Source organism: Cydia amplana, chromosome 5, assembly GCF_948474715.1.
Source record: "Cydia amplana chromosome 5, ilCydAmpl1.1, whole genome shotgun sequence".
In the NCBI taxonomy this organism is placed as follows: Eukaryota; Metazoa; Arthropoda; class Insecta; order Lepidoptera; family Tortricidae; genus Cydia; species Cydia amplana.
In genome coordinates, this window is record NC_086073.1 from 21,093,167 (window position 1) to 21,103,256 (window position 10,090).

General features: G+C 36.1%; 3 protein-coding genes across 3 annotated transcripts; all 3 read left to right on the forward strand.

Annotated features, from left to right (window-relative positions):
• The first annotated feature begins 506 nt into the window (after nt 1–506).
• Nucleotides 507–1,879, forward strand: LOC134648544 (uncharacterized). The gene is made up of 3 exons (XM_063503064.1): nt 507–629; nt 1,342–1,418; nt 1,659–1,879. The coding sequence occupies exons 1-3, from the start codon at nt 542–544 to the stop codon at nt 1,842–1,844; spliced, it is 351 nt and encodes a 116-aa protein (XP_063359134.1). The 5' UTR covers nt 507–541; the 3' UTR covers nt 1,845–1,879.
• Nucleotides 1,880–2,596: 717 nt separating this feature from the next.
• LOC134648200 (uncharacterized) lies at nt 2,597–3,609 on the forward strand. The gene is made up of 3 exons (XM_063502683.1): nt 2,597–2,722; nt 3,059–3,135; nt 3,421–3,609. The coding sequence occupies exons 1-3, from the start codon at nt 2,608–2,610 to the stop codon at nt 3,607–3,609; spliced, it is 381 nt and encodes a 126-aa protein (XP_063358753.1). The 5' UTR covers nt 2,597–2,607.
• A 2,839-nt stretch (nt 3,610–6,448) lies between these two features.
• LOC134648546 (uncharacterized) lies at nt 6,449–9,476 on the forward strand. The gene is made up of 3 exons (XM_063503065.1): nt 6,449–6,667; nt 7,934–8,010; nt 9,286–9,476. The coding sequence occupies exons 1-3, from the start codon at nt 6,580–6,582 to the stop codon at nt 9,469–9,471; spliced, it is 351 nt and encodes a 116-aa protein (XP_063359135.1). The 5' UTR covers nt 6,449–6,579; the 3' UTR covers nt 9,472–9,476.
• Nucleotides 9,477–10,090: the final 614 nt, after the last annotated feature.

A 10,090-nucleotide genomic window follows, 5' to 3' on the forward strand; every position in this document is an offset into this window, starting at 1 on the left:
TGGTTTGTGTAACTATTAATTAGCATAGGTATTAAAATCATATAAGTATGCAGTAAAAACTGAAGAAGCGTATTTTAAACTTTAAATAAATGTCATATACTAAGAAAAAGTGACCAAGGCCTCCAGTGTCCCAGGCTGGAATCGAACCAGCGTCCTCTGCTATCGCGGCAGGTGCCTGTGCCATTCGGCCACTGGGCCACAGCGGCAGAGGTCGAATTTTTCCAAGTATATGCACTTCTTACTGAAGGCTTATGGCGCCCCCTGGCCACCTCTAAGGTAAACCAGTATGGTTCGACCTTTCTAACTGGATCATCTCAGGTGGTCAGGTGACGAAGCGTATTTTGTTTTAAGTAAGTGAAGTCGGAAAAAATGTTCATTTACCTAATTAGTTATTATCTAAATCGAATCGGACCTTGGTACCGAACAAATTTAATGAAGTTTTAGATGCACTAATTATTACTAATTGCGTAATAAACGAACTATATAACTGTGTCGGCGGCACCAGCAGGCCAAATTCGACGCCGCCGCCGCCGCCGCCAAAATGTCGCCAATCGCTCTCCCGTTGCTTGCGGTTGCTGTGCTGCTCGCCGCCGCCGACGCACAGAGCAACTGTAAAACTGTCCTGTTTGGTGAATATTTTGTGTTTTATTTGTAGAAGGACTTTTATAAATATTTTGATCGATCTAACTGTTATGCTAGTTTTATTGAACTTTATTACTCAGTTTTTAGGGTTCCGTACCCAAAGGGTAAAAACGGGACCCTATTACTAAGACTCCGCTGTCCGTCCGTCCGTCCGTCCGTCCGTCTGTCACCAGGCTGTATCTCACGAACCGTGATAGCTAGACCGTTGAAATTTTCACAGATGATGTATTTCTGTTGCCGCTATAACAACAAATACTAAAAGCAGAATAAAATAAAGATTTAAGTGGGGCTCCCATACAACAAACGTGATTTTTGACAGAAGTTAAGCTCCGTCGGGCGGGGTCAGTACTTGGATGGGTGACTCTTTTTTTGCTTGTTTTGCTCCATTTTTTGTTGATGGTGCGGAACCCTCCGTGCGCGAGTCCGACTCGCACTTGGCCGGTTTTTACTTATAAATATGAACAGTGCTAGTCATTTTTTATATTGTATGTATGAACTTTTTACATTGTTTAGAATTGTGGATTTTACCTTGGCTATGATTTCTTTTAATCGTTTTTCACTTTTAATGAATTTATACGTACGCTTTCTACTTTAGCTACCCTAAATGGAAAACCCTAAACTATTAAGAAGCATAAATGGCTTAACAATCACGGACTGCACCTATTTAATTGCACTTATAATTTTGACATTTGTTTACAGGCGTCACAACTAGTGATCCAATAAACTTCATACCAGCCCAATATCAGAGTGGAGGCGCACGACTCTTTATGGATAATGTGAGGCGTTTGTTTTTTTTTACTCGCTTGTAATTAAATAGCAAAAAAATTAAATAGTCCGGCGGACCCTACAATTAATAATTATTATATCTGCTGGAGGCAGGCCTCCTTTCATGTATAAAAGGAATTATGTCACACATAGCCTATACGATGCCTCAATTTAGTTTAATATTCCACAATCATAACCCTCAGCAAACTTTTGGGCCTCTAAAGTAATATTTTACAACTTTTTCGATGCAGGAATGTCAAAAGCAGCAACGAAGAATGTTAGCGGGCGAGCTGGTTACGGTGTGCGATTATAATCCGAACGGCGTCGCGCCGGACATCATTGAAGCCTACCCTCCCCAGTTCTCGCCCGTGGACGTGAGGTGCCCCGACGGCTGCCCCAGTGGCGGTGTTGCAAAAATTGTGCAATATTGTTATTAATCAGTTAATCTTTGATTAAATATCAGTAACAAAAATATTTTTGTATTTTTAACAATACAGAATTTTTACTGTTTTACCGCGTTTGTTTTATTTTGACAAATTGCTGTTCAAAAAATGCATTTTTTTTTACTACCTCTTTTTGTTTGATTGTTTCTTGAATGATAATGGTAATTACTTTTTGTCTGCAATTATGACATGAGACTTCTATTTACAAACACACGACAAATTTGCGTAGGCAAAAACATTTGAAATAAATATGATTTATTAAATTAAAGATACAAATTAGGCTAACTTTTAATAATTTTGGATTTATATTATTTTTCATCATAATAATTATGTACCTAACAGTTTTATACAATCTCACATCTTTATTTTATATGTAGGTACTGTCGAGGTACTTATATAATGAAAGCTTTTTTCCGAAATCATTATACGTTAAAAAAATTCTTGATTAAGGTCTCTGCCCACTACACCGTATCATACAGCATGGCAGTGACCTTTTTATTAGACAGAAATCCTCCATCCATTGAAGACTATGCCTAGCCTTTTTCCACTATGAGGACCAAACTGGTAAACGTCTTAATTGCATCTACTTGCATCTACTGGACATAATACAAAAAATCGTTTATTATCAACGTTGTGACAAATTGTGTGAAATAAAATTGGTTTCACCTGCAAATATAAATTATTGTTAATTAGACACTATTCTACGATATAACGGCGTCGGCGTTGCCGGAGCGCCATTCCCGCAGCCGCCGCCGCCATGTCAGCGCTTTTCCGCTCCCTGCTCGTGCTCGCCGCACTACTCGCGCTAGTCGCGCTCATGGCGCTACTCGCCAACGCTTCCCATGAAGAAATCTGCACTACTGAGCTATTTGGTAATCATATGTGATATTTCCAAATCTCTATTAACTCCGTGATCAATAAGGACAATCATTAAACTACTTATTAACAACCGATGAAGTTTCACTAACGTTTCAGAACGAGACTTATATTTAGGAAAATAAATAAGAATTGATACATCAGACGGAAAAAACAAGCAAGTGTGAGCTGTAGACTTAGCAAACTTTCATGACTCTGCCATTTTGAAAAAAAATCATAAATAAAGTTAACAAAAGTCTGTAATTTGAATTATGAAACCTGTTAAAAAGTAGTGTATATTAGGTTTATCATTTTCGTGTATGTGTTTGATGCTTAGAATAACATTTTTACAGGCAGAAAAACTATAGACGACCTATACGGAAGGCCGATCAGATTTTATACCGGAGGTGGTCGTATCGACATTCCAGATGTAAGATGTACTTTAAAATTGTTTCTAATATTCCACCTTGTTAAAATTTATGTTAATAATGCTTGAGTTTCTTAATTTACAATGTGAATTTCTGTTCAAGGATAAAAGATGACTCACGCTAGTACCTATGATTCGGGTGCAGATCAAGAACTCTTCTATAGAAACGAAGTACTTTCTATAGAAGACTCAAGAGGCGGATGCCTCAGATCGGACTATTCTAGTTTGAGTCAGCCTTTAAACGTGAACTTTGTCTCAGATTCAGGTAACGCAATTTTTCATAAACAGGGTTGCAAAAAACAAGGCAAAAGGTTAGCGGGCGAGCTGGTCAAGGTGTGCAATTATAACCAGAACGGGCGGAATGGTGTGCCCAGCGTCGTTGAGTTGGACGACTTCTCGCCGCTAAACGTGACCTGCACCGACGGATGTCCTGGAGGCGGCTCTGTAACCTATACGCAGTACTGCCACTACACCTAGAAATAACTCGATGTAAGAGGGAAGAATCTTTCCTCTTAAGGCTGAATTTTATTCCATTTAATTGTTACCTACTTTTTTATAGAACGTTTTTACTTACCAAAACGGTAGATAAAACGATTCAGACTTTCGTTATGAGTTATACAATGTAAGATAACATATTGTTATTAGTTAATATATTCATTTACTTCGTACAAATTCGAATAAAATGTATAATTTTAATATTTTTATTGATTACATTTTACCATTCCTTACCCTACCTTAATTTCAACTAAAGTACTACTCGTACACAACTTTGGGAACAAATCAAATTATTTCATAAAATATTTTGATTTGTTTTTTAAGTAGTCACACTACTGGAGGGCTTCATCACTTTTTCTTTAATATATGACATCTATTACAGTTTATAACATTCGTAGTTTGCAAAGCTTCAACAGCTTCAACACATTCTGTTTGACAAATAAATACACATGATGGGCTTTTATCCAATTCAGTTAGACAAAAGAAGCTAGTATTTAGATATAAGTAGCTCATGGTTGTGTTAAACTTTGGGACTTTTCTTTTATGTTGGACCTATTCATTTATTAATTTAGTACTATTTTACAAGATATGAATAATTAATTAATTACGAAATACACGTGCCAGGTCAGTTAAGGTATTTTTTGTTAAATAAACAGGTAATTTTGTTAAGTAATCAGATAACTTTATTTTTAATAGTAGTAACTAGGTATTTGGTTAATAACGTAGTATGGAGAATTAAATACAGCGTGGTAAATCATACCGTGAACTAACTACTATCGTTACTTGTTGTCAGTCAGTCAAAAACATTTTAAATAATGTATTAATAGAGAACTTTTAATCGTAAAATAATTATTAATGCAACATTTTTTGATGTTACTACACTGGTTATAAGCTTTTTACTTAACGTTCTTCACAACAAAAACAAAAGTACTTTTATTTCTCAAGCTTAGATTTATTTTAGCTGTATGTTTTTATCTTTACACGATCCACCCACATGAATGGGAAACATTTTAACGACCATATTAAATAAATATGACGATAAAAAATAAATCAAGTTGAAACTGAAATCTGTAAAATTATCCTAAATATATTAAATTGATTATTAACGCTTATAAAAAATATATAGTAATATTTAAGATTATTCAGACTGTTTTTAGGGTTCCGTAGCCAAATGGCAAAAAACGGAACCCTTATAGATTCGTCATGTCTGTCTGTCTGTCTGTCCGTCCATCCGTATGTCACTGCCACTTTTTTCCAAAACTATAAGACCTATACTATTGAAACTTTGTAAGTAGATGTATTCTGTGAACCGCATTAAGATTTTCACACAAAAATACAATAAATTTTTTTTTTTGGGGGTTCCCCATACTTAGAACTGAAACTCAAAAAAACATTTTTCGTTAAACCCATACGTGTGGGGTATCTATGGATAGGTCTTCAAAAATGATATTGAGGTTTCTAATATCATTTTTTTCTAAACTGAATAGTTTGCGCGAGAGACACTTCCAAAGTGGTAAAATGTGTGTCCCCCCCCCCCCTGTAACTTCTAAAATATGAGAATGATAAAACTAAAAAAAATATATGATGTACATTACCATGAAAACTTCCACCGAAAATTGGTTTGAACGAGATCTAGTAAGTAGTTTTTTTTAATACGTCGTAAATCCCCTAAATACGGAACCCTTCATGGGCGAGTCCGACTCGCACTTGGCCGCTTTTTTTATATTCATGATATAGTTTTTAAGTTTATTCGCATAAAATGGCGTGATAGAAGTAACGTCGTGAATAAGTATTAAATTTCAGGCCAGAAGATAAATAAATAATAAAAAAAATATTATTTATTTATTTATTTTTATCTTGCATTTAAAAAGTTCCCATAAGAATAATAAATGATAATCAATCACTTTATAATTGTTCGAGCGCTAGCGAAGCATAATAATTATATTTATATTAGATTATTATATATAATTTTTCTGTCGTATCGTTTTTTTTACAAAAGGTTCAAAATGGCGGAAATTGGCATACCGTAAAATGGGGTGAGTAGGGTTCGCGGGGAGAGTTGGGCTATGAATGGGGACAGAAGCGATGAAAGGGGGGTGAGATGGGATTTTAAGGCTACTGCTACAAAAATAATGTATTCCAATTTAAAATGGAGCTATAGTAATACGCGTATAGATTTCCTGTTTATCGTCAAAGTTATGAAATGGAACTACCCAAAATAAAATAAAAACTAAAATACAAACGTCCGGAACACTTATTATATACACCATTCAGTTTGCATATGTAAAAATAAAATGTTATCGAGGTTTAAATGTCAGTTTTGCCCCTACTCACCCCATTTTACGGTACCTAAAGGACTTGAGCAACGTTCTATGGCGCTTTAGACAATTGTGACTTCGCTGTAAAATAATGACTAAACCAAGATAATATTTTTAATTTTTACATTATTTAACCTTTTCAACGCCAAGAGCCACTAAAGTGGTCGAGTGCTGTCGTGCCCATGACGCCAACAGCCACTAAAAAGGCTATGACGGACGCTGTCAAAGCAATTTTCCTGCTGACAGATAAGGTTTATTTTCGCTCTTCATATTGCAACCATTTGGCGTATAAGCCACATTTTAGCATGGGACGAAAAGCGTTGAAAAGGTTAAGCTTATCGCGAGGTCTACAGCTCACAGTAGAGCCACTAGTTAATATAACGCTTATAACAGTAAAAAAATCATTTTTCTATAATACTGATAAAAAATATGTACTAAGTCTCATTTGCATTAATTACAACATGTGTTTTTGTTAATTTACCTAATGAGCAATCTATAACGAATCAGACCTAAGCATTTGTGACAAATTGTACGAATAAATTCGCTACGGATAATTATAAACTGCTAATTACGTAGTAGAAGTGCTATATAACGGCGTCGGCGGCTCCGATTTACCATCACCGCCGCCGCCGCCATGTCGCCACTCGCCTCCTTGCTGTTCACGTTCGCCGCACTGCTCGCCGCCGCCAACGCCCAGAGCAACTGCAATTCTGTACTAATTGGTAACTATACGTATTCGTTTGCTTGCTTGCTTGTGCTTATTCACTTGTCAATATACGTAGACAATAATTTATTTCATTTCAATGTTTCTTTTGTTACAAACAGGTTAAAATAAGGATTTTTTTATGAACCTAAGTTACCTACTTATATTGAAACCAACCAGTGTTGGCCGAAATGTTAATGCAATTGAAAATGTTGGCCATTAACCATTATAAATTGAACCGTAAACTGTAATCGTCCGTTACGGTTTAAGGTTCAATTTATTGTGGTTAATGGCCAACATTTTCAATTGCATTAACGTTTCGGCCAACACTGAAACCAACCTATTTCTACATCCGTTGCTATTTATGCCGTTGTTTAAACGTAACCATTCTGTAAAAAAAATTGTTACTTGTATCCAATATGAAAAATCAATGAAATCACACTAATGTGTAAAGATATACCTACATATATTATTTTACAAGCTTTTATTTAACGTGCAATGTACCTATGTATGTATGTTTGTACGGGTCAAATCTTGCAAGTTAAATTTGACTTACTTCCTGACTTCCAATGAAGCTGAAAACTTGCATGCACATGTAAGTCGGGTGACAATGCAATATTATGGTACCATCGAGCTGATCTGATGATGGAGACAGGAGGTGGCCATAGGAACTCTAGTGATGAAACAACGCAACCTAATTGTGTTAGGGGTTTTTAGAATTGTCTCGATGAGTAAAGTCAATTTGTTTATTCGGTAGACTAAAATGACATTTCATAGTATGAAATGACATTTTATGTTCATATTATGAACTGTCTCAGTCTACCGAATAAAAAAATAGACTTTAGGTACCTATTAGTTGTCTGTCGTAAGAAAAGTACAGTCCGCGATAAAAGCTTGTAACAAAAATGAAATTTTTGCCAAAAACTTATTTATTTTACGGCCTCATAGCCTAGTCGGTTAGTGACCCAGCCTACGATACAGGAGGTCCCGGGTTCAAATCCTGGTAAGGTAAGGTTTATTTGTGTGTTCAGTAAATTTGTTCCTGAGTCATGCTTGTTTTCCATACATTTAAGAATATTTAGATCTTTTAGATATAACGTTTATAATATTACGATTACCTTAGTGTAGTGTGGGGATAAGTCAATATGTGTAAGATAATATTTATTTACTAATTTATATTTGCGGATGTTGGATTTGTTTTTGATTTCTGCTACTAACTATTTTTAATTTAAATATATATTAACTAAAATATATTCTAATGTGCCCTTGCGACTGTTTTTTACAGGCCAATCAACTCCGGTTAGAATAGTCTCCAACCCAGTCCCCTTTCAAGCTGGCGGTGGAAGAGTTACTATTGATGATGTGAGATATAGTCTTTTGCTTCGATTTATCACAAAAATTGCTCAAAATAGTTAATGGTGTTAGTACGATTGCGTTGTGAATATCAAAATGTAGGTTTCAACTTTTAAGTTAGAAGTATGCAGTATTATTAGCGACCCGCCCCGACTTTGCACGGCATTGCATACATAAACCTTCCTCTTCTATTAAAAAAATCGCGTCAAGATCCGTTGCGTAGTTTTAAAGATCTTACATAGAGACAGATAGCGGGAAGCGACTTTGTTTTATACCTACTATGTACTGATGTGCAATTTTTAAGTTTGTGGCTAAGAATTAAGAAGGAAAGGCACCCAACTGTCCGGCTCCTATTTGATTTATCTTTATATATGTTATAGAGGTCTTAAATAACAGCATAGGGCGGACACGCCATACATCAAAAATGATTTGAGTTTATATGTGTGCACGGCACGTCTGTACACGCGTCATTGTGTATCTGACGGACTTCTGGCATGCTCTCAGTAGAGCGACTCGCACACATTCATGTCGCGGCCAGTCGCGGGGCGAGGTAATCCGAGTCGGGGCGGGGCGGTGCGTGTCCGTTCTGTATGATAATACTATTATTTATTCTGTGATAACAGACACGTATTTTTTTAGCAGTCCAACCTCAACCTATTGGTAGAAATAGAGCGCGGCGCGCTCATTCTCTCTTCCGTGGTAGAAATGGTCCTCCAAAGTACTGAAAAGTAACCAAACCCTTGCAATTAACTAGCAATTTGTTTGAACAAAACTCTCTACAGAAGTTAGAGGGTTTGGTCACTTTTCAGTACTTTGGAGGACCATTTCTCCCAATAGGTTGAGTTTGGACAGCTAAAAAAATACGTGTCTGTTATTTTAGACTACTCTATAACATAATATAATAATAAATCAAATAGGAGCCGGACAGTTGGGTGCCTTTCCTTGTAAGCAAGGTTCACATTGCTAAATGATAACATTCATAACCTTACAGTGAAATTTATTATTCCCATCAGAAACCATATAAATACCTATTAAACAATACTAATATAATTATTATGTCGGTCGATACATGGATACCTATGTATTTATTTTTACTCCAATAATACCAATTAAGGTTCAGTTAAGCAAACTGCTGCTTGTGCACTAATTCCCTGAGTATCTTTTTATAAAATATTGTCAGGAAATAGGGAATAGAATAAATACTTTCATACATATATCCAATATATCTTGGTAATTTTTAATCGTTACTGCAGAATAATGAATATTCTAATGTCACTTGTGCAGTGGTGTCAACAACAGCGTAAAGGAGTGGCAGTGGGCAACTGGTTGACGGCCTGCAACGCGAACCAGAGCGGTGCAGCGCCCAACATCAACCAGGTGTACTCAAACATGCTCTCGCCAGTGGACGTCACGTGCCCCGACCAGTGCCCGCTAGGTGGCGCTGTATCAGTTGTGCAATACTGCTTATAAGAGCCATATTCATAATTACACTTTTTTTTCATAATATATGTTTATGATATGATCACGATCAGAATCATAAGTATTTATTGTGTAAACTGTGTAGGCACAAGAAGTATAAATAGGTACATTTTTTGATGAGTTTCAACAGTTTTACCCTTTTCGGGCATATTTTTATGTACGACTCGCAATTCATCTTGCGTGCATCACAAGTGCGAGCGAGATATCCCATATCACGTCTGACAAGCAGCGATCCTGTCATAGCTATATCGAAACATTAACCGATTTTAAAATCAGAAGGGCTCTAGGTCATATATTTAAATGATCCTCTCATTACAATGTGAAAATATTAATGTTTTTTCTTTATATCCCTTTTTTTGCTCCTAAGTACACATTAAATAAAGCAGAAGATTTAAATTGAATAATAACTGGAAACTTGCCTAATAGAAGACGAAACTACTGTCGGAAACTTTGCGTCTGACTAGCAACGAGGTCCACAAAATGGACTAGAGATAAATTGTACATGTACCAATGTTCGGGTCAAACCCTGCAAGCAATTTAGACTTCCTTCCCATCATTCGATTGAGCTGAAACTTTTAAATGCCTCTTATGATAGTTGGGTGACAGTGCA

Coding starts and splice junctions, on each gene's coding strand:
- LOC134648544 (XM_063503064.1), top strand. CDS start 542: ATGTCGCCAATCGCTCTCCCGTTGCTTGCGGTTGCTGTGCTGCTCGCC. Junction 630..1,341: donor CTGTAAAACTGTCCTGTTTG/GTGAATATTTTG, acceptor ATTTGTTTACAG/GCGTCACAACTAGTGATCCA. Junction 1,419..1,658: donor CACGACTCTTTATGGATAAT/GTGAGGCGTTTG, acceptor TTTTCGATGCAG/GAATGTCAAAAGCAGCAACG.
- LOC134648200 (XM_063502683.1), top strand. CDS start 2,608: ATGTCAGCGCTTTTCCGCTCCCTGCTCGTGCTCGCCGCACTACTCGCG. Junction 2,723..3,058: donor CTGCACTACTGAGCTATTTG/GTAATCATATGT, acceptor ACATTTTTACAG/GCAGAAAAACTATAGACGAC. Junction 3,136..3,420: donor GTCGTATCGACATTCCAGAT/GTAAGATGTACT, acceptor TTTCATAAACAG/GGTTGCAAAAAACAAGGCAA.
- LOC134648546 (XM_063503065.1), top strand. CDS start 6,580: ATGTCGCCACTCGCCTCCTTGCTGTTCACGTTCGCCGCACTGCTCGCC. Junction 6,668..7,933: donor CTGCAATTCTGTACTAATTG/GTAACTATACGT, acceptor TGTTTTTTACAG/GCCAATCAACTCCGGTTAGA. Junction 8,011..9,285: donor GAAGAGTTACTATTGATGAT/GTGAGATATAGT, acceptor TCACTTGTGCAG/TGGTGTCAACAACAGCGTAA.